Raw genomic sequence first — 23,635 nt, 5'->3', positions numbered from 1 at the left:
TTGTTAATTTTAAGAAAAGATAAACAACAGTGTCTTCAGTGCTCCTTGTGAAAAAAAAAACCCAAAAACTAAACAAAACCAACTGGCAAAACCTAATGTTATTATTACCAGGAAAAAGGCGTTTCTGTCAGCTAAGGAACCAAGAACTCATTCCTCACTAAATCTCTCCATCAGATGCGTAGCCTATGTACTACTGTTACTAACCCCTTGCTCTGTAATCTCTCTGTATATATGTCTAATTTATCAGTTTCTTGTAGATTGTCAGCAGCCTGCTGCCTCCATACCGCCACACGGCTCACAACTAGCCAGGGGGCCAGATTGCCAGACTGTCAGGTAAACTTAACTAACTTCTCTTTGCAAATAGCTGCATGCACATCTGCGACTACCCTCCTCCTTATGAAAAAGCTCTTCACTACCCTTCTTCACTAACAGCAAGCTTATAGCAATTTGAGGAACAGTGATAATTTCTGCAGTGACAGTACAAACACAAATCACAGCATTCCTGCATTTATATCTATGTAAAAATATGGAAAAGAATGCAAAGTTGGATCCTGCAGTCCTCATTTGGTCTTCTTATACAGAGTTTCTCAATATTTTTACCAAAATAGTAATGATTTTATTTTGTAGGTAGATAAATTTACATAAATGGGGGGCTTCTAATTTTAGGTGTAGGTGTCTTTTTTAAAAATTTTATTTTAAAGGCATTTGTGAGATTTTAGCAGATGCTTCTTGGAAAGCTCTCCCTGACTTGGAAATCTGGACCCACTGCAGGCAGTTCTCAATTTTGTTGTTAAAAGAAAACTCTGGTCTTCTTAACTTCATTATTACAAGTAAACTCCTGGTGTTCTTGCTCTCAGGTGGTGCAAAGGCTAAATCATGCTTATGAGACAGTTGAGTCAATCAAGGCGCAAACCCAAACCTAAGCAAAAAGAGAATACAATATTTTAATTTTATCTCTTCACAGTATATTCTGTGCATGTATTCACGTATGCCTACACTCTCATCTGAAATGGGTTTTGTTATTTCTAGACCTTAACCTGATGTGTAGTGACCCAGTTGATCTATAGCCCTACATACAATGAAGCTTTTTACCACGCAGCACTCAGCTTCGTTGTGGAAGTCTGCAGTGATGCCAGCTGGGGAATGGGTGTGGTACAACTTTCAGACTGCACATCAGGCACTGCCAAGTATTAATTCTGCAAGTTACAGGAGGTCTCACCGTGGCCTTTGAGAAGCTGCTTCATTTGTGCTTCTCTCTTATTGCCGATAAAGTGGAAGTATTAGTAACTTCCTTACTATATTCGGATATTATGACAATTTTACTGAGATGTTGGTGAAACCTCATTATACCTGAGAAGTACCATTAACTGGTTTGCAGTTGGAAGTTTTACAGCACACTGAAAAAAAGTTACTACTTCCATTTAAAATCCTTAAAATTCCTGTCAGGTAGTTTCTGCATTATTTAGATGTAACAACAATTTGAGAAATATCATTACTTGCTTTGGATACACAGAAGTTTAATGCCAACAAGTCTTATTTTAACCTTATTTAATTTACCATCACAAAAACGCAGCCTGTTCTGTTTCTTCCAGAGCAACATTCCTGGTAAACAGTATTCTCTAATACCATCCCTCTCTAAATGCTAACAAACTTGTCCCTAAAATTTTAAACTGTTTTCTCAGAATGGAACTAAGGGATAAAGTCCAAAGGAAAGTCTTAGGATTTTCTGGTTTATCCCTGAATGCCTCCTCAGTTAGGAAAACCTCATTAGCTACAACCAGAACTGGAAGTGTTGTGTAAGAGGCTTTTCTTGCCTTGTTTCCAAATCAAAATCATGGTATAGGGAAACAAGAATAGTAATTTAAAATATGGTTAATTTAAAAAAATTCAGATCAGTCATCCCACAAACAACACACACCTGTACACTTACCTGAACTGTTAACTTTCAAAAGCCTATTAGTTTTCACCACTACATTGATGCTCTTCTGGTGAACTGAAAGCCACGCAGTATTTTTGATATATCAATGCTGCTGCCTTGCTTGTCTCAGCCACATAGCTGCACAGCCTCGCGAAGCACTGAGGCATAACAACAGATTTAATGCAAGTCAGCTTGATGGTATGAGTTGCCGAGTGCTTTAAATAAAGTAATTGAAATCTCGAGTAAAATTTGAAGGCAGTTAAAGAACCAGTTAGACTTACTGAGGTTCAGATTTTCTAAATCCAGCATAGGAGGAAGATATGAGCTTGTACTGGCCTTCCTTGTCCTCCTGGTATGAGTCAGATCACATGGTGATGCTGAATGAGGCAGATTAAAGCTCTGCCCAGCCCTGAAGTCACCTGTTTTAACAGGAATGCCTGGTTTTTAGGTCACCTTAGTCTTGCAGTAATATGGTCTTTTAGTGGCATTTCACCCAGGATTAAACAGTAGCTTGTTAAGACTTGTAATTTATACAGATATTTTGTGCACCCTACAATATGCCTAATCAAGTTCGAACTAGTTAACATGCCTGACCACAGCACAGAAATTCACTCTGAACTTTTAACATCAAATACAAAGAATTTTCCCTTATCCAATATCTATACTGAATTTTAAGTGGGACTTGTGTAATTGGATTTTCTAGTGATTGTGATTCCAGTGTGTAGGCTTTGGTGAATTTCACAGGATAAGCTATGAACAGATTCAGACCAAATAAACTCTTAGACACATATATGTAATTTATTTAGCTATACAACTGTCTGCCTTTTTGCTTAAGTCTGCATATTTCAACTGGAACCTGATCTAGAGAATCTGTGAGGAGTTTTCTTAAGAGATTTTCTAAGTAAACTAATCCAACAATGCATGAAAGTATCACTCTGCCTTCCATGCATAACCTCAGTTTCTAGGTCCAGGAGTATGGAGCGAGCAACCAAATCCAGGCCTATCCTGAAAATCACCGGGTAATGTCCACTCTTTCTAGCATCTGTAGCTTACCTATCTGATGGATTATATTAGACAAGGCTAAAATATTGCCACCAACCAATATGAAAAAGAGCGTGTCTGTCTGTGGATCATATTCAAGTTTCTGTTGAATGCAGTGAAAACCTCATTTTCATTATCAGAGGCCAAACTCTAGACCCAAGTTATCTATTAATAAAAGCAAAAACCAGAACCAAAAAAATTGACCCTGCAAATGAAATTAAATTTCAATAAGAAACATTGGTTTTATTTCCTATGAAATAGGAAATAAATTAAAAATAAATTAAAATATTACTGCCTGCAAAATGGTTGCATTCTGAAAATATCACTGGTCTGTTTATATTTCCTTTTGCTGATATGTTACCGTTATAATCAGTGCCAGACAATATTGCATGTGAATGGCATCTTTAAGACAGACAACAGAGTACTTACTAACACCTAAGGGCTTTGCATGCTGTTTTCCTATTGATTTTAGAAATTCAGCATTAGCATTTTGAATGCCTCAGAAAAAGAACTGCTTCAAAAAAGACAATAATACTAGCACAAAAAATGCCATAGACTTCATTCATCAACTGAATGAATAGATCCCCAAATGATACTGGCCTTTAAAGAAAGGTTTACAAAAATATCTATTAGAACAAAATGTTTTAAAAGGCACACTTATCCCCTGTGGGGAATGTAACGATGTTCTTCCTTGTTCTCAGTTAATAGTCAGTGGCTTCAGGTTCTTCCATATTTCTCTATTGCTTTGTGTTATTAACCTCACTTGCTGTCTTCTACTACCCGTGACTGTCAATGTGCCTCATAACTCAGCTCCAGGACCTGCTGTCATGATCACCTATACTGCCATAAAATGCACACAATGCCGTGTGTCACTTGCTGACTCTGGCATAACTTTTGATTATATACTGGTACAGTAATCTGCATTAATGGATTCAATGTATTGTGTTTCTGGTGGTATAACAGTAGAGTTTTAGGAAAACATTCAAATCTACTGGGACTGCAAGTGATGGGTATATATATGTTATTACAAAGGTGCCTGATAACCTCGTAGTTTTTTTCTGTTCCTAATGCCCCTAATATTTATTATTGATTGAAAGCAGAATGGTGAGACCAAGTTTCATATTTCTCTGTGCACAGAAATGTGCTTGTATTTCAAAGTGAGAAGCAGCACAGAATTACCATAAAGTTGAAACAAATCTCATTCTAAGCATTGTACTTCCTAATCTGAGCATAGTCTGGGATAGGTTGTATTACAGCATTTGCCATCGGGGCTGACTTTGTACTGAAGGTCATGCCAAAACATTATTATAGTTGTGCATATTTATGTAGAGGAGAATCTTATATGTCTCAAAGAGGTCCTCTTCCAGGCCATTGCTGTGCATAACTAGTCTTAACTATGGCTATTTCATCACCAGTCCTCTCGGAGCACAAACAGCTAGTGTTGGTTATTTTTAAAGCTGGGAAGGAAGCCCTTAAAGAAAAGCACATCTCAGCTAATGAGCAATGAAAATGTCTTGTCAAATTTCTGTTCCTTTCTGACAAGTAGAGAAATTCTTTGAAAAAAAAGAAATGAAGCAGCAAGGGAGGAAAGTAAGGCAGTCTTTGTAGAGTAACATGACCACCTCTTTGTTTGTCTTCTTCAAATGTGACGATAAAGCACTTTTATTTGTCTGAAGGACTTAAAACTAGTGCTTTTCCAAAGCCTGTCTTGAAAACTTTGGAGGTCCTGAAGTGAGATGCTGGTTCTTAATGAGTGGATAAGTTTGAGAGTAAATGTAGACCTTTTGAGTCCATCTGCAGTCACTCCTGACACAGACTCTTTGAAGTGGAGTATGCAAAGATCTCACTCAGATCCCTCTGTAGGTGCTGTATCTGCATCTATATTTGGCAGAATACACCAGAAGAAAAGTATAGGTACAGCTGTGGGAAGAATTACTTAGAGAAGGCAGGTTTGATGTCTTCTCAGTGTGTTTGATTAAACAAGTCCAACTACTAAGCTTCAAGTAAATATTTTAGATCAAATATTATGCCTAGGTGCTTAGGTTAGACTAAATCTATATGTAAACTGAGGAGTCATGGTCCACAGCACTAAACACTCCAGGACTGACCTACTCAGCTGAGCAAAAAACAAGGCTTGTGAGGTCCTGAGGTTCTGTAACTCACTCGCACCAACCATTTTGCAATCAGGAAATTAATCTTCAGGAGCACTAATGTGTAACAGAATCTGCAAGATTAAGATATGCAAGTCTGTGATCTTCAGTTAAGTCCAGAGGTGCAAGGACTGTAGCTCCTGCTGAACTGTAGTACCTGTGGATTTATGGTCATAGGCTTCTCTAGGCTTCTTTGATTTGAAAATACGGACATTGCCATCTATTTTCTTGATGGTGATGGTGTGCACTTGTTTCTGTTTTCAAGAAAGCACAATGTCCTTTCTTTGTTTCCTTAAATAAATGCTATATGTGGAACTATAGACATTTTCAGTACCACTGACATTTTCAGTGGCAGATTTTCAAATACCTCTGGCATTTCAAATTGATTCATTTCCAGCAGTAAATTAATAGCATTCCTTCAGCCAACACTCCAGTAGTCTGTGCTGCAGAGATAATATGTAACAGCACGGTTTCTGAAGAAGGAAAATGGAAAAGGCAAGTTTTCTTGAAGACAAGGACGAAAATTATTATATTTCATCATATATCACACCATTGGACTTGGAATATCTTCAAGATTTTAAAACATTTGAAGAACATTTGGTATCTTGTTTTGCCACATGCTTTCCTTTATAGCTTAATTGCTGTCACGTAGCTTGATATTGGCAAGATGAGCTGCAGTTCACCCTTTGAAAACAGGACAGGCCAAGGCTGAGGAGTCATATAGGACTCAGTTAAGCTGTGTGCAAATTGCTTTCCGCAGTGTAGCATAAACTCCTGAACTGCCTTTAAATGAGCAAACCTGAGTATCTGAAGCTTTTCTAGCAGGAGCATCCTGGAATTCTGCACCAAGAAGTGGGATATGTTTGTGTTCATTGCCCCTTATCTTCGTGCTGCAACTCCAGCCCTGTCTGCTTTGCTGAAAGCTGGTTCAGACCTCACTGTGCTATATGACAGGGTACACTAAAAATGCACATTTAGAAGCTTAAGAGGTGAATACTGCTATCAGAGATATTGTACATGAAAAACAGCCAAATTTCAAAAGTGTATTGCAGAATTGAAGAGGAATCAAACAGCACAAAACCAAAAGTAAATAAAACACAAACCCTCCCACCCTTTGGAATTGTTAATTACAAAATATGTAATGCTAATGTTGCCTGATGAAGAAAGTTACACTTTGTACTTAGTACGTATTTGTACAAATGTACTAGTAAATAGTTCACATTCAGTAATAAATGAGATTATTGCAAAGTGACCAAATCTGATTTTCAGATTGGCACTGTCCTTCATATCAAACAATTGATAAGTTGCATATGCAATATCTTTAATGTTCACATAAAGACTGGCATCTTTGTTTTGTCATTCGAATTTGCTCCTGCATTTTGCATATGCATTTGTTTTTCCACACAGCATTTTTCATCAGAGCACTCAAATGGTAACTGGGTACATGAACTGTCAAGCAGGATATCCATGGCATTTCATGTACGCATACAGGTGTCACTGAATGTATGCACAATGAGAATTTTCTTTGTTTATACTTTGCATCTGGGAATACAGATTTAGAAATTAGGTTTCTTCCCCTTTTAAAGTTTGTTTTCAGCCCTGTGCTATTTACATACATGTAAAAACTTTGTTGTGTATTTTAAGCACTTTTTCTCTTTTCTTTTTAATTTTCAGTCCTAATGCTCTTCCAGAAGAGCAGCCACATTCCAGCTCTCAGTGTGCCCCTCTCAACTGTCTCTCTAAGCCTCCTCCTTACCCCTAATCTTCATATGCAACGTAAGAGAAAATGCAAACAGAGTGGAGTTCATGCAACAAAGGCTGGGGGTGTTCCCAGCAAGCAGGTTGACAATCCTGCCTTGTTGCTGCATTGACAAGTCTGGATTCGTATCCCCTGCTCTGTTGACTGAGAGAAGGTTGAGAAGAAGAACACAAAGCACAGAGCCCAACCTATCAAGAAGACTTTTTATGGTTCCTCTGATCGTATTCAAAGTTTGCTATCACAACTAAAATGTAGTGAAATTTAACACCTCAACAAAAATGTTCTTTCCAGCTGCTTGGCTTTACCTCTGAAATAACGAGAGACTTAAGCCAAAATTAATTAAAAGTATGTTACAAAAACCTTACCCTCACATTCTCTTAAGTTCAGCCATAGGAACCAGGTCAAATTTCCTCTTGTCATTAATTGTGAGATATTTATTTTTTACTTTATTTGCACCAGAATTTTGTGTTTATAAAATACTCTTTTTTTTCCTTTTTATGAGAGTTGTATTTAATTAATTTTGTTTTTAAAAAACAAGCAGAAATAGTTTAAGTGAAGAATGACTGTGTTAATAGTAAGAAGAGGCTTGTTGCATTGGCCAGCACATGGCCACTTTTTATTGCACGAAAATGTTGGAAATGGGTTGAATTGGAATGTTAACATTGACTGTATATTTTGCTGCTGCACTGATATTGTTTATGCACTTGGGTTTTTTAATTCTTATTACACTAGCTTCTGGTTTTGTTCTAGCTCTTCACGGAAAGATAATTATTAAGCCTAAGAAGGAGATGAAAGGATGATGTACTGATTTGTTTTCAGTTGTTTGCTTGCATCATAATTATATTTTTGCATTTCAGACAAGTAGATGAATTGGTGCTGTATTTTGGGCTTACTTTCTATTTGGTATCTAGAAAGAAAATCTAAAATATGTAAAATGTTGTGTGCTAATTAAAAACATTTTCTCCTCACGCTCCCACATTCAGGATACTAGCTTGAGGCCTTACTGTGAAAGGCTAGTATGAATGGCAAAGTCAAACGCCTTTCATGTGAAGTATTCTGTGGTGAAGGAACTCATGCAGGTAGGGTTAATGGGTTAATGGTGTGGATGAAAGTTAGTAGGACTTTACTGTAGTGCATTTTTTCCTTGCCAAAAATCAACAGAACCTTAGCTCATGTCAGTTTATGACAAATACTCAGGTGATCTACGCTACGCAGACTCTATCGCAACAGTGCACAGTGTTCCTAGTTAAAGATTCTTTCCTGGAAAAGCTGAGTAAGTTTGGGTTTTTTAAAAAAGTAGTGGCTTTCAGAACAAAATCAAGGATAGCAGAATTTGTTTTGCACAGTACCTGACAGCAAGGCAAGTGGCTAAGGAGGGGGATCATGGTTCAGGATCTACTGGCTTCCTGTCTGGTCATCAGCTGGGAAAAAAAAGTCCTCAGTACTGCCTACCTGCCTACTTGTGGGTAATTAGCGCACTCCTTGCTTTGTCAGGTGGCCTTAATTATTTACAGAAGAAAGGCTTGGATATTTCTGTATGTCTTTATTCCTTCTCTGCAGCATCTGTATGATCTCGAAGTGGGAAATAGCGTACAGCCTAATGTACAGAGCAGCTGGGGAAAAGATATTGCTGCAGGTGTGGTTGGAATAATTCTTTCATATTCTGCCTGAATTTGTGAAAATGAAGTCAGTCTTCTGTTAGTTAACAGTGCTTACCAAATGTTACGATACACAAAACATCAGCAGAGGAAAGAATCGGTGACCACTCAGTGTGCCTAACAAATCATTATTACCGTAGTACCAGTAACAAAGGTGCTGTAAATAGGAGTACTCTATGTTATCAACAATGTATGTCATGTAACCTTGGCAAAGCAGCTGAGCTATTGTAACAAAACATTCAGAGTCAGAGAAAATAGGAACAAACTAATAGTCCAATTCTGATCAGATCAAACAAATAACACTCAGCGGTGTTTTGACTTTGGTTTCCGCACAGTTCTCATGATTCTTCTTGTACACATCTACATTGCTATTCAGTATCATACTTAACTGACATGTTGTCTTGTCATACAAAAATGAAGTAAAAACTTGTTCAGCTCTATCATATTGTCTGACACTGAGATTAGCTGCTATTTTGATTTTGATTTTCATTAAAAACAAATCCAATGAAACATTTTATCTGAGGCAAATGCTGCCTTCAAAAAGTGTCTCAGAATTCCTGACTTTGTCAGACTTGTGTATGAATATTGTACAGTGGCCACGTCTGCATCCAACAAAGACAGCTACTGTATGTTGTTAAAAAGGAAAAGAATTTGCATTGCATTTTTCAATACACTTACTGCTGGCTGCATTTGGAATAGTTTTCCCTATCTTCGTATCCTCATATCCAAAATATGCATTTTCCCTATATGTAAGTTAAACAGAAATTCAGTGAAATACATTTCCTTTCTATACAGATACAAATTTATTGGGAAAAAAATGTAGTATTGGAACAACTGTCTAGAAATTTGTTTCCAGCTGTGATTTGCAAAGCAACTTTGAGAAGCTGAAACATTGTACTGGTATGTCCATGTGGATCCAGAGCTATTACAAAACAGCTACCAATGGTATAGAAATTGTGGCCCTGTTTTATAGAAATAAGTGGGTTTATTAAATTTTTTTATTCTCTTTAAGCGTTAAATTTTTCCTTTCTAAGTTTTCAATTTACATTTTTTATATGTAATATAACTTAAGTGTTGGAAATTTAAGAGAAATAGAAACAAACCTAAATGTACAAATGGCTGTAGTTATTGCACTGTAAGTTATAAAAGTGTGTAGGTCCCTGGGACAAGCTTTGTCAGTTAACCATTACAAAATAAAATATATATCTTGAACTTGAGATGATAAACAGTTATTTATTATATAGTGATTGATAACATACAACTTTGTGAGAGATTTTGTAGGAAATATTTACATGCAGACAAAACCAGAAAGAAAAGCATGTTTTTTAAGGGTTGCAAAATACTGTGTTTTGCCCATTTAAAATCAATTTGTGGTGTGTTGATTTCTTAATCTTTAAAAATCAGGAAAGATAAAATTATACATATGTTTGCAATGGTTGAGTATACACAGAAATGCTGAATGTGTCCTACACAGTAAGGAAGCCATTCAAATCTTGCTTTGATTTTCATATCTGAAATGCAGCTCTTGTTCTTTGTGATGGCCTCGAAATTTCTTTGGATTTGGACTAGCCTGTTCAGTTCTGATTTTAGGTTTTATTTTCTGATGCAGTGCAAAAATATTCCTTGTTCCATGAAATGATCCTCTTCTGGAAATTCAGTTTATTGGAAATGTGTGTTAAAAAAAGAAAGGGAAAAAAAATGAAATATAAGGGGAAAACAAGATTAATAAATCAATTATAAAATGTAATATAATGTATGGAATGTATATTTTCTATCAGTCAAAAGATAAAGGGGGGTTTTACAGAAGGAGGAAATACTGCCATTTTTCATGCGAATTGTAGAAATTTCTGCCTTCTAGGTGGAGGCAGTAGTGATATTCTTTCTGATTGATCTGATTGACAGGTTGGCATCCCTGTGCTTTCTCCATCCATTTGGTTTTTCACAGTCAATTAATGTAACCGTAGTTATAGAGCCGGGTTCATAGAGTGAAACTGTAAATAAGGTAATGTTGCAAGTTTTAATGCCAAGGTGACTTTCAACTTTTATTTTAAAATTTGTAAACTTCTTTAAGCCATTTGCCATATTTAAGTGTGAACAAAAAGGATATTATGTTATGAAATAAAACCTGACGTATAAAATATGATCTCACCTCTGACAGCTGTTCACGATAATTATGTTGCAAATACTTAAGTAAGCTGTTAGCAAAATATGACACAGTTCTCATCACACTGGGAATGATACCCATGAGTCCAAACCCTCATTTTTACACTAACCTTAGCATTCAGCCTGCAATGCCAAAGTCAGCAGTTGTGCTGCCAGTTCCACTGTAGCTAGATAGATCATCATCACTATAAGTTATAGATTTTATCAACTCTTCTGAGGTCTGTTCCTTTTTTTGGCAGAGGATGCATATCCACTGAGGGTACAGTAAAATTCTTTCTTTTGTACTTCGGAAATCCTTGTCTGAGAATGGCAGGCGCTAAAGCTTTACCTTTGAGGTATGATAATTGCTATAGTTACCTCTTGAAAATTTCCAGTCATCACTTTTCTTCAGTTTTCCTTTGCTCTGTGTGCACTGAGTCTGAAAGGGTTATACAATATTCAGACTTTTTTAGCCATTAAGGGTTGTTTTCAGTAGAATTAAGCATCCTGTGGAAAAGAAACAGAAAAGTAATTGCCTTTCACCTTCAGGCACAAATGCATATAAATATGCAATGTGAAATGTGTGCATGAGATTCTTAACATCATGTAGCTTTTCCATATCCATAATTAAGCTAGAAAATTCTTATTTCTTATGTAATCTGCATATTCCTCTTGCTGGAAAGGCAGGCGGACTATCACATATAGTCTGTATCTTTCATTCTGAGGTGCACAGCTTAAATCCTTATTGGATTTTAATCTGTTTCCTGTGGAGTTCTTGAAAATCCCCTTAATGAGATCTAACGGCAACCAAGTGACAAACTGACAAAAGGTAAAGGAAAAACCCTGTATTCTATAACTGGAGTTAATGGGCGGGCAGACTCTGGGTGATAGGGCCTTGTGATTCAAAAATGTCCTATGAAGCTTTCTTTTGATTATCATGATTTGCTGTAAAGGAAAGAGTGGAGAAGAGTATGTGTTTTTTTCTCAACATTAGTAAATAGAGTTGAAAAGTTTTTATTGATTATATGAGTACTAGATTTCAAGAATATTTTGGAAATCATCAAACACAAATGATTGATAAAAGTTTCAAGTAGACTGGCTTGCTAGCTGAGTTAGCATTTTATCAGCTATGAAGAAGAAATAAGAGTAATCTAGCTTTTTTCTTTTCTATTCACAGATATGGCTATGTGTGCTATGCCAGTGGATAAATTAAGTCCATTTTATTACTTATTGCCCTTTTGTTTTACAGCCCTGTGGTTTGACTGTTAAAGAGTTAATTAACTTGATCCTTTGTAAACAATTTAAAAAAAGAAAGAAAACTGATGTTTTGTGACTTTTGTAATCTATTGAATGTTTCCATTTGCATGATGTTCTGTATCTAATGAACCATACAGATTGCTGTGTTCCTTTCAAAAGAATTTTACCATTGGTGGAGTTTGTGACAAACACAAATTTATATACTGTATGTTTACTGCTGTAATAACTCAGCTACTCCTATGTTGAATTGACATTATGTTGTCCTGCCTTCTTGGGGTTAAATGATGGAGTGTTTCTAGGTGGTGAAGACTATAAAAGTATCTATGTTCATTTGCTAAAGACTGAAACTCTTCTTGTGGCTACTTTATGCTAAAAGCAAAAAAGTTAAATAATTCTTGTTTCCAAAAAATGCATAATTTGTTTTTAAAATTGAAGTCATTCCCATGTTAACTCTTCCTTGTCCTTGTAGACAATCCTAGATTAATACCTTGTGAGGGATTCATAAAGTCTGTGCTTGTACATGTGTAATATGATCATGCAGTCAAATGGTTGGGACAAACACTCTAGTGCTGAAGAAAATAATTAAAAGAAGCCAATATACTGATTCTTACATCTTTATGTTCCAATTAAAATTACAGTGTAATGCATAACTGTTCCAGTGAATAAACTGGCCATTTTTGTTCATTTAATTCCATGCTGTCTGGTCTACTTCTATTTACATCAGTTTGCAGTGGGTCAGCGTGGCTTATACATTTTGCATTTATTTAGTTCTTAAAGATCCATAATAAGTTGAAAAGAATTAAAGGACAGGAAAATGGGAAGGGAAATCAACATTAAAGAAAAAAAAGGAATCGGAATTAAATCAAAGAGGTTTTCTCTGGTTTCTGGGATTGAGGCAGATACTAAGATGAAGACAGATTCTCCGTATACTATTTCCAACAGATCTGAGTAATCTCTGAAATGCTGCAATATCTGCATAAAGTATTGGTGCAAGGATGCTTTGTAAGATGCAAGTCACCACCCTCAGGGGATGTGGAAGCAAATGAAGAGCTCAAGTCAGCATAAAATTGGTTTGGGAGTGCTGTGTACAGTACAGTGTACCCTACCTGCTTTTTGAAGTAAGAAGCATCTTTTATACCTTGTGGAAGAGCCTTCCTCACACAGCATGGAGATCAAAATCCTCCCTCGGTGGCCAGTCATTCAGGACCATGGCCTGGGAAGGCAGGTAACCACCTCCTCAGGTGAACCTCACTGCTGACAAGATCCCTGTGGGGTAGCAAATGTCCACATTTTAGAAATGGGCCAGGAAGAGGGGAGAGCCTGGAGTAAGGATTGTGCCTACCAGGCTGCAGTGTTGTTTGACCCAATGGGAACTATTAGAAGGTCGGTTTTGGTTTTGGCTAAATGGTGAGGTGCTTTGGATAGTAACAGGATTTGTGCATGGGGACAGAAATACAGTTCAAGACCTGCTTCTTGTCTAAATCTTCCCACTTCTCTCTTTTCTTCCTTTTCCTCATCTAGCAGGGGGAGGTCTCCCACTTTATCTGCGTTCATTGCAGAAGTGCTTTTGGCAACAGCGTTGCATGAGTATTTTAGCAGAAGTGTGACTGCTCAAGATAGGATTTTCTTACACTGAGTGTTCCTCCCCTCTGATTTTAAATTAAAAGTTTCTGAAAACTATAAAGAAGAAAAAAAAAAAGGAGAAGCCAGATTTCTCTTCCTCATAATATTTCCTTTGATTGCAGTTTCACAGAGTTGCCGTTTGTGTGAACGTTCTTATGGCAAACTTGATCTGAGGTACTTCTAACCCATATTGCTCCTTCCCCTTTCTCTGTATTATCCCTTCAGCTGGTCCTGTGCAGCTGTCTGAGAAGTGGTGGTATGAGTAAGGTCACTGAAATAGCCTGGGTTAAAAAAAGCAACGAAACACACTCCAAAAAATACAACTTTTGTGTCCAAGGAAAACTTCTATGTAATATATCCCTTGAGAAGCCCTGTTACCCCTTGTTCTGGAGCAGGACGTAATTGCTGACAAATGAACTATCAGTTTTCCGATATAGATATGCCAGATGATAATGAAAAATATCCTGAAGCTAGAGTTTATAGTGACTGCCACTGCAAGTCTTTGTTGCTGGATACCCCCCTTGATAAATATTGCAGTTATGCTTAGAGATATACTGAGTAATCCCAGTTACTCCTAAAGACAGAAGAAACTGTAGTTTGACTTTTAACACCATAAAACACTTACAGACTTCTGGCAACTCAGGTTGAGTGCAAAAAATTACTATATGATTTTGAACAATGTTGAAACCTAGATTTCGTGAGATCAATAATAAGAACAGAGGTACTAATCATGAAGCAGGCCATAGCAAAGGTCCTGACATCCACATCTTTTAGCAGCCTGTGAATGACAAACAGAGAAGAGAAGATTTTATATACAGAATAAAATGCAGGGAGGAAATTGAGCTAAAACAGATGATAATAATTAATATAATCCTGGGAAAAAAATTTTTGGAATAAAGCTAGCTCTCATCCATTTGTGTATCCTAAAGGGACAGGCACAACAACTTTCCTCTCAGCGGAAGATCTGAGTGATTGCCTGAATGAAAGAAGAAAGGCCTAACTATGCACTAAAATAAGGCTCGATGCTACAACAACTTAGCAGAAGTGTAATAACCCAGTAAAAAGTATTCTTTTGTGATTACAGCAGTATATGAGAAAACACACGTTTCACTCATTTATAAATTATCTTCTGTCATATTGGAGGTATCTATACTTTAGGAATAAGTTTAGGTGGCTGCTTTTAGAGAAAAATATATAACTCAAATTATTGTTATAATAGTATGACTGAAAAATGTTATTTGTGAGAAGGCTCCATGAGGTGGGGGAAAGAAGCTCTTTCTTCTCCCTTAAGTGAGTTATACTGAAATTTTGGAAATAATGAGGCAATTGTGGCTACTTAAATTAATTCATAGGATTCTCTACCTGGAAAGGGCTGTCAGGTTTTTAAAGTGTTTATTACTTCTCTCAAATAAGTTTATTTTTGCTATCCAATGCCATCATATTTGTTAAGGTATTATTATAAAAGTGAGGCTGTTTACTCACATTAGGAGTACAATAAGGAAAGCTACATGAGTACAGAGCTCCCCTGAAGATCAAATTCTGGGTGGAAAGGGTGTAGCCCAAATATTTTGTTCTCCCTCGCACAGACAAGAAAGGCCCATGGTCTCAGGATAAAAAAAGCTACTGTTTTTATGGCACAGGTCATCTTCTGTCTCCCTATACAAGATGAAATGGCTTTGCTATAGTAATAAGAAACCTCCGTTGGAGATAGACAACCTCAGTAAACTCAGATGGCTCAAAGGTGATACATACAATGCAGATCTTTCTATAGCAATACAGCTTGTTACTGCTGTAAGATGAAGCGGCAGCTGCCCTTCATGGCTATACGGATGCCACCATCAGGCCTCAGACTAGGGAAGTTACTTTAAAATCAGGTGGAGTTTGGCCCATGTTATCCACAGTTGGTTGTGAAACTTGCTTTGACCTGACTGAATAGACCTGCTAGTCAGTCTGTTCCTTGGAGATTTGATTTAAAGAGATCTCTGAGTAGGAGCAAAACTACACAGACTTTAGTGGTGTCGATCTGGGTGTTGGCGATTCACCTGTGTGGAGCAGATGACAAGACTGTGGGCATGACATGGAGTATTTCATGCAGTTTGAAGACGTGACTGGCAAGTGCTTTCCTGACCAGCTTGTGACTCAACATCAGCCATGCAAAACATAAAATTAAAACTTATATAAATGCACTGCATACAAATACCAGCCATCTCGAAGTCCTAGATTTCTTAAAAAGAAAATGCATCTGTGAAGCCACCACTGCTTTCAAATATTTTTGTTATCTAAGCCAAATGCAAAGTAGCTCTTTTTATCTTCAGAGCACTCTATGCATATTAATTCATTACTGAAACATCTTTGCAAAATGGGCCCTGTTATCTCAAACCTACAGATAGACAAATTGAGACTGTGCAATGGGAAAAACATCATCAACATTTGACAAAGTGAGCTGAGGTTCTGTATAAGTACCCCGTCACCTCTCTGTGTACATGCACCCTATACACACTGGAATACCAAAGTGGTTTTTAGATGGGGTAGCCAGGTGCTCTCAGCAAGGTGAGTTTAGTCCATGTGGTACACACCCTGCTTCAGAACCTGCATTGCTCAAGTGCTTGAGCTGATTCAGAGCTCATTCCCTGTTTCTGCAGTGCTTGGTATTAATAAAGCATGACTATAAATAACTGAGGTTTAACATCCACTTTCTAGTTTTAATTTCCGTAGACCTATTCCCTCCTTCTGACTGTCAGGCCTGTAAATCAAAAAGGGAATTTGACTCACCAGGCCTAAGATGAAAACACGGTCTAAGCATGGGAAAACTTTTCTTCCCTCAACAATGTTAGCTCAGTAAAATATAGATGATCTTTTTCTCATGGAGAACTTGGATTTCCTTTAAAGTGACTGCATCTCTTTAAAGACTGTGTTCAAAATTTTGAATATAAATCCACCACAGAGCCCAGATTAAGATTTGGGAGTTTCTGAAGATTCAGACCCCTCATCTATGCAGTTACATTTAGTGCTATTTATGCTTGAATGTAAAAGTGAGGCATATCTCAGTATGGTAGCGCTACAGCCATTTGCAGTGCATAATGCCTTAGATGTCTATGCGAAACATGCTTGAAGTACTGAGTTCCAAAGTTAGACAATGTTAGATCTCTGTAGGTAAAAATACATTTTAAAAATTATAAATATGAATGGAATGCTATTCGTGAGATTCAGATAGAAAAGAGAGTTTAAGTGGAACAGGAGCAGCATTTATATCCTTTTCACAGCCTTTGCACCAAATAATTGCATTTCAGCCCCAAAAGATCCAAAGGAGTCTGTGGAATGTGGAACAGAATGAAGGAAAACAAGGGTGGATGATGCTCACTTTGAGAAGTCGGCAAATGCAGCAACAGCTTTGAAGTCTCTCTATTTTAAGTCACTATAAATTATTGAGAAGCATGCTGAAACCTCCTGTGTGTGTACCAGATGCCTCATCAGAAGCAATCTTAAGTACCTGACTGCTTGGATTATACAAAAAGGAAAAGAAACAAAGTTGAGGGAGTATTGCAATATTGAGACCAGTGCATTCTCTTCCACAGACTTAAGTAATATTATCCATTTGTTTACACAACATGTTCTATCAGCCAATTGCTCTCCAGGTGTTGATTTGTTAGGGAGAGAACCAAAACATTTTGGTTTACTGTTTAGCTAAGCATTCATAGAGACAATGGTTAATGTATACTGCACCACAGCAGTGCATGTTTTTTTAAACAAACTCCAATCCCATATATCATAGTACCAACAAAAGATAGTGGAGCTGAGGCTTGGCATTGGGAATAAGTGCAGAGCAATGGCAAAGAGCACTTTGTTTCCTTGTCACACATTTCCATGTGGACAGAGTCCCTTCTCTTAGCTGCAGCCCTTCCCAGAGCTTGTGAACACCACATATGTAACACGCTAGAGGAACGGCTCATAGCAGCCACCAGCTCCTTTCACACAAGCAGTCATCTTTTTCCCAGGAGTGACCACTAACTTTTCTATCACCCCTCCAGGCATGGGCCTCCTCTGAGAAAATGGAGAAGCAGGGCTCAGAAGAAACGGTGGTTAGGAGCTGGCTGCTGCCATCACCAGATTAAGGGCCTCTTGGACAGTCATACCAAGGATCTTGCTGGCATGTATTTTCCTGTCAGACCACAAGGAACTTGTGGGCTGTATCAAGAATAGTTTTGCCTAATCTATTAATTCACAATTTTTAACAGTGAATTTAACTTAATCTGACAAAAAGGTAGAGGCACTATTGATTTTGGATGTGAGGAACATCTAAAAGAGTTGTCGCTCTTGTCCTGGGAATCAGACCTCACTAAAATGTCTCAAATGGGGAGCTTATACTATGGTTTTTAAACTTTTTTTTCATAGTTGACGTTAGTTTTCACTGTAGAAAGAAAGAAAGAAGAAATGGGAGAAGAGTAGACCATTTTATTGAATAAAGTTTGCTTTCTCTCTCCTTTTTCTAACATGATCTTAAAGTTTGTTTTCATCGGTAGTTAATTGAAATCAAAGCTAAAGCACTGCTGCTAATAGTACCTAAGTGTCTGACATTAACTGGATAGTGGGAAACATATTTCGTTAACCTGTGGTGGTGGTGATGAAGAATATTCTGACTTGTAAATCAGTCTTTGTTAAATGAATGAACTTATCTAACTGATTATACAGCAGTTACTCTCTCTAAGTAGCTTCATTAAAACTAAGGGATATGTGTGATAGCTTTACCTCAACATGATTTCAGTAACCTCTAAGAACTTGCTCGCAACAGGCAAAATGCTTCTGTGTACCAAGAAAGGGTTAATATAAAACAAACATCAAGGCGTATGTATCAGGAAATTTAATGTGGACTTTCATGTGGTAGAGAAAGAAATCCTGGCTATAAGGTGTATAAATAGGATTCTTTACTACAGAGGCTGGAAGTGGACAAAGCCTGCTGCTGAGTAGTCCCCATAACTGTCTTTGATAGGGCCCAAAATAACAACAGGAGGAAACAAATAAAACACAACGGCATTCCTTCTTAAACAGTCAAGCGAGGTAGAACAGAGATCTGTATTAGAAACGCCATTGTCTAGGTGAAAAGAGACTACCATGATTTTCTTCTGAGCGCTACCTACCCATTCAACATTTTTTGTTCCAGCAGCTAATGTCTGGGCATTGTCTACCCCCCAGAGTGCTTGTCATGTGTTACTTCTGATGTTTGACTCATAATTCATGCTGTTGACCCTAAGGCTCCTTCTAGCAGGGAAGTGAAGTCAGTGTGTTCTAGACTTTTTGATGAGGAGGAAGTAACAGAAAAGCTGGGTGCATTTTTTTTTGGTGTAAGCCAGAGTAATGAATTAAATTCAGGGTCCCCACACTGTTCTAAGACATACGCTGAGTGCTACACAGGAAAAAAGCATCAGGCTTGAGTCCCTCTCATCTTTGTAAGCCACTCCCCAGACTAAGAAGCCAGTCTGCAGCCTCAGGCTCAAAGTAATATTATGTCTTCGAATCCTGGATTCTGTGTTTGTCTGCTAATTTAACTGAGGTTAAGTATCTGCCTCACATTTGATTGCTTAGTCTGTATGTCTCCGTTGCACACACTGAAGTTGCTTTGTGCATTGTAACTGCTGCTGCCATCAGAAGGGACTTTTCATCTGGAATGTGCACGAGGGCCTGAGATGAGTGAGATTCTTCTCTAATTAGTATCCTACTCTATCTTTTGCTATATCGGTTCTTGTTCTTCATTATACTTCCCTACTAGCAGAACTGGTTTGTGGGTTATACAACATGCAGTTCACAAAAGTTTCAAAATATATGATGAACTCTACCCTGACTTAAGTAGGACTTGGCTTAGTTAGCTATGTATTTAGTGTGGATTTTCTATGCAACAAGCTGCATTTGAATTTTAGCTTTACCTGGAATTTTGTATCTAACAGAGAATGGCATCTTTCTGTCAGACCTTAGATAAGATACTGTCCAAAGTAGTTCCAAATAGCTCAAGTCTGTAATGTTTAGAAGCATTATAGGTGTATTTTTATTAGGTGCTGAGTTAATGCATCTTCTTTCTCAAAGGCCTGTGCATTAATTCTCTAAGAATACGTTACTACACAGATTTGCTGTGGGGTAAAGCACAAGATAGTACTCAGAGAAATCAAAGCTCATGGCTATAAACTGAATCCAGGAACAGATTTGTTGTGTAACTGAGAAGAAAAATAAGGCTAAACTCCTGCAGAAATAAAGAAACTTGACCAGAAGTAACCAGAAACAGTCTTACTTAGGGAGGTAGGAAAAATCAAGTCTTTTGAAGGCTATTTCTGTTGGGGGAAGAAAAGGTTAATACAAAGAGGTTTACTGGAGGTACAATGGTTTACATACAAAGTGAGGCATTTGTTTTCTCACAAACTAAACAAAGATTGCTTTAAAATCCTATTTCCCCTAATGCTTTGGGGTTCCAGCAGCATAAGATGAGGGTAAAATCCTATTTCCCCTAATGCTTTGGGGTTCCAGCAACATAAGATGAGCGCTTGCAAGCTTTTCACATGCCAGAAGTGCCCTTTCAGCTTTTTCTTTCTGCTAAATGTTGCCAGCTGTCCTTGCCTTCGTCCTACACCTCTGTGTGCTTCCATAGCCTTCCTGTTGTTCCTCTCGCATGCAAATAGGTGTAATTAAATCAAGTCTCCACCACTGCATTTCTCACCACTCCTACAGAGAGATTTGGAGCCAGATGGCCCAGCTAGTGCCCACACTTGAAAGGGTTAGCTGTGGTTTACTGGTTACCTCAGTTACCGTACAACAGAGGGGGTACATCACTCCTCCTACACTTCACCTGGGGTGGGAGGTATGCTGCAAAGCTTTTATTCAAGTAGTGTCATTTCATGACCTTCATATATTTTAAGCAGAATTGGCAGTACTGTTTATGTCAGCACTATGTTTAAGCTTATTCAATATTTTCTGTCCTCAGATTCCATCTCCAGTTATTATAGTAAAGTTTTAATAATTTACAGTGATGTTTTCCAAGATTATATCTATCTCCAATTGACTTTTTACACTGAAAAAATGTTTTTCCTCTTGCTGATATTGCCAAAAGGCTCCCTGTCTCTCCCTGGGAATGGAGAAAAAAGAGCTTGAAAGCAGTATGTAAAAAAGAAGAAAAGACATGCCAGAAGGAGCAGCTAGTTTTAACACAGTTAAAGCAGGCAGAATGGACCCGTTGCTGGTGTACAGTAGTTCAGAACCAGCTTGAACCAGCTGCTCCAGGTCTGTGACACAACTTACTGAGAAGAAAAGAGACAATAAGCTACTCTGAGAAGCCTGTACTGCACTGAAGTGTACAAATGCTCTACAATTAGCATGAATTCACTGACTGTGTGAATTTCTTATATCACATGCTGCCACCTCATTGCTTTAAATACATCATCAAGATTCAGGAGGATTTTCTGAAGAAAATTAACTTTTGTGACCACTCTCCTGATGCCACAGAGTTGTCACGATTCTCTTTTCTGGGGTGACCTTTATTTTCCAGAGTGACATTGTAGTAAATTCCCTCTCACTGATAACATCGCAGAAAACAAAATTAACATAGTTCCTACCATTTACTTGGGATCTGTGGGGGTGTGTGTTTGCCCTTGCTTCATTAGCTGTTTTCCTTCCAGGAGCTGAGATCTGTGTTTAAAGAGGCAAGTACAGAGTTCAACAATAAGTAATAATTATGCCTGGCTAAAGACTGGCCATTGAGCAATCAGCTAATAGCTAGGTTAATCTCAGCTAAGTTATCACCTGTCTTTTTTCTATCACAAGAGAAACAGAGAAAGGGCATCTATTTTCAATCTTATTTTCATTCCCATATAGTATTGTTTTTACTTCTGTATTGACAACTTTAAACAAATAATTTCTTCATGTAATACCTCATTTTCCTGTCCCATCAAGAGAGGCAGGTACTTCCTCCTTCGTGAAGTGCTTTGAGAATTATTAACAGGATGTTCTCAGCCTCTCTTGCTCTCTCCTTGTTTAAATCAGTAATACTAAAAATTACTCAGTAATAGAATTGGTGTGAGTCTACAGGAAGATTTAAGTGCATATGAGTGCTCTGGAAGAAGATTTTTATCTGAATGAGTTAATGATTGATCCTTGCTACACATACATGAACTGTAGGTAGCTAAAGTCTACAAAAATGTGTAGCCCAGGTCAGGTGACTGAAGTCAAGAAATAACTTGGTCTTTTACCTCCAAGTCACTGCTTTTTTTTTGTATATTCACAGAAGTAAAACCTAACGTTTGCAGTAATAATCACACAAAAAAAATTGGGAGGTGATCTGACTGCCTCATTTTTAATGGGGAATGAATGGTGGGGGTGGGGGAAAGAGGCTGTAAAATTCCACCCTCTTCTGGAAGACAATGATTTCGCAAAGAGACAAAAAGAGTAAGATCCTTGGCACATAGTGACAGATGTCCCAGCTGCACCAGTTCCCCCCCTGCTGCTGACCTGGTCTCTAACACTAAAAGCAGAAGACCCACTCAACTGACTTCTGCCTCATAGTCCTTTGCTGCTGCATGTGTAGTACAGGTAGCACCACCACAGCCTCTCTCTGCTGCTGTGCCCCTCCCATGGGTAGGAAATTGCTGTTGCCTCACACAGATGGCCCCTTGACATCAGAAGAAGGTGTGTTACTGTTGGGTCCTGCGCACCAAGGAAGCCCACAGGAAAGGACTCAGCCAGAGCCTCGCACCACAGCACAAGACTCTGGAGGAAGGTGACGCTCCGCCACGTAATTCGCTTATATAGGTGTGGCCATGTTGCATGCATGACTCTGCGTGTGCTGACGAAAGGTATCCTTATCCCTCAGGAGATGAGGAAGTTGGAAAGTCAGCAGGTTGCCTCAGCAGTCCATGAAATCCTATTAATGAAGATGTAAGAGCATAAGAGTGGCAGGTCAGGGTCAAACGGAAGGTCCCTCCTGCCCACTTCTCATCTCTAACAGTGGCAGTGGCCAAAGAAAAGACGGAAGAACAGAGCAAGTGCAGAGCGGGACTTCCCCAAAATATTAATGAGGCGCTAAGGGGCATGGTTTAGTGTTTGATAGGAATGGTTGGACTCGATGATCCGGTGGGTCTCTTCCAACCTGGTGATTCTATGATTCTATGATTATTCTAAGCTCCAGCAGTTTATGGGCTTCCTGGTAACTAATGGGTTGTGTTGGATCATCACCAAAGGGAGAACATCTCTGGACTAGACTGTAGCTGACTACACTCCTATTTTGTGCGGAAATACTCCAAGTATGACTGACAGCAAATGAGGCAGCATGTTAGAAAACAGGAGGCCATCTCCTACAGAAGCCCGTAAATCTGGTGTTTCCAAACCCCAGGAAAGAACTATGTACCAGGAGCACCACTTCGCAACTGTTGTGCTACTATCTGCATCACATCAAACTCCCTGACAGACTCACAAGCTCTCATCCTGCCAGACTGCTGTTACCTGCTCTTGCGGTGGCAGAGGTGCAGATGTTCTGTCTCTAACATGTGACATCCCAGTCAAGCAAGTAAATAGGTGCCCTTAGACACTTTTGCTACTTAATGAATTTACTCTCAGCTCTCACAGAATTATAAAATCATAGAATGACCAGGTTGGAAAAGACCTCTTGGATCATTGAATTCAGCCACTGCTGCCTGCCACTAAACCATGTCCCTGAGCACCTCGTCTACTCATCTTTTAAACACCTCCAGGGAAGGTGACTCAACCACCTCCCTGGGCAGCCTGTTCCAGTGCCCGATGACCCTTTCTGTCAAAAATTTTTCCCTGATATCCAGTCTGAACCTCCCCTGGTGCAGCTTGAGGCCATTCCCCCTTGTCCCATCAGCTGTCACTTGGGAGAAGAGGCCAGCACCCTCCTTTCTACAACCTCCCCTCACAGCAGCATAGCCATCTAATTGCATTTCTCGGTTAATATTGATTAAAATTTAGAGAGAGGCAACAGCTTTGGCCAGAATGAACCCTTTTAGCTGGAATTATTATTGATGCAAGTACTGCAGCTCCATCCTTGGCATCAAAACTCACTTTTAAGTGCTAGGACGCAGAGGTCGTTGAGCAT

At 38.4% G+C, this 23,635-nt stretch overlaps 2 protein-coding genes across 9 annotated transcripts in view; one reads left to right on the top strand and one right to left on the bottom strand.

Annotated features, from left to right (window-relative positions):
• Positions 1-23,635, bottom strand: part of AMN1 (antagonist of mitotic exit network 1 homolog) — a 469,636-nt gene that overhangs the window by 318,489 nt on the left and 127,512 nt on the right. The window lies entirely within an intron of this gene.
• The window catches only part of LOC138722177 (protein bicaudal D homolog 1), a 305,608-nt gene that overhangs the window by 165,861 nt on the left and 116,112 nt on the right, over positions 1-23,635 (top strand). For 2 of the 8 annotated variants that reach the window (XM_069860103.1, XM_069860087.1), the window contains one exon: positions 6,784-8,491. The exons of 2 other annotated variants lie outside the window; for them this stretch is intronic. In XM_069860103.1, coding sequence (XP_069716204.1) covers positions 6,784-6,871 — 88 coding nt within the window. In that variant the 3' untranslated portion in view covers positions 6,872-8,491. Of the gene's footprint in view, positions 1-247; positions 334-6,783; positions 8,492-23,635 lie in introns of those variants that run through there. 4 more of the 8 variants (XM_069860112.1, XM_069860096.1, XM_069860131.1 and 1 more) reach the window with 4 other exon arrangements.

The sequence above is a fragment of the Phaenicophaeus curvirostris genome, chromosome 1 (genome assembly GCF_032191515.1).
Source record: "Phaenicophaeus curvirostris isolate KB17595 chromosome 1, BPBGC_Pcur_1.0, whole genome shotgun sequence".
NCBI lineage: Eukaryota > Metazoa > Chordata > Aves > Cuculiformes > Cuculidae > Phaenicophaeus > Phaenicophaeus curvirostris.
Note: the sequence above shows the minus strand (reverse complement) of the source record. Positions and strands in the feature narration are given on the sequence as shown.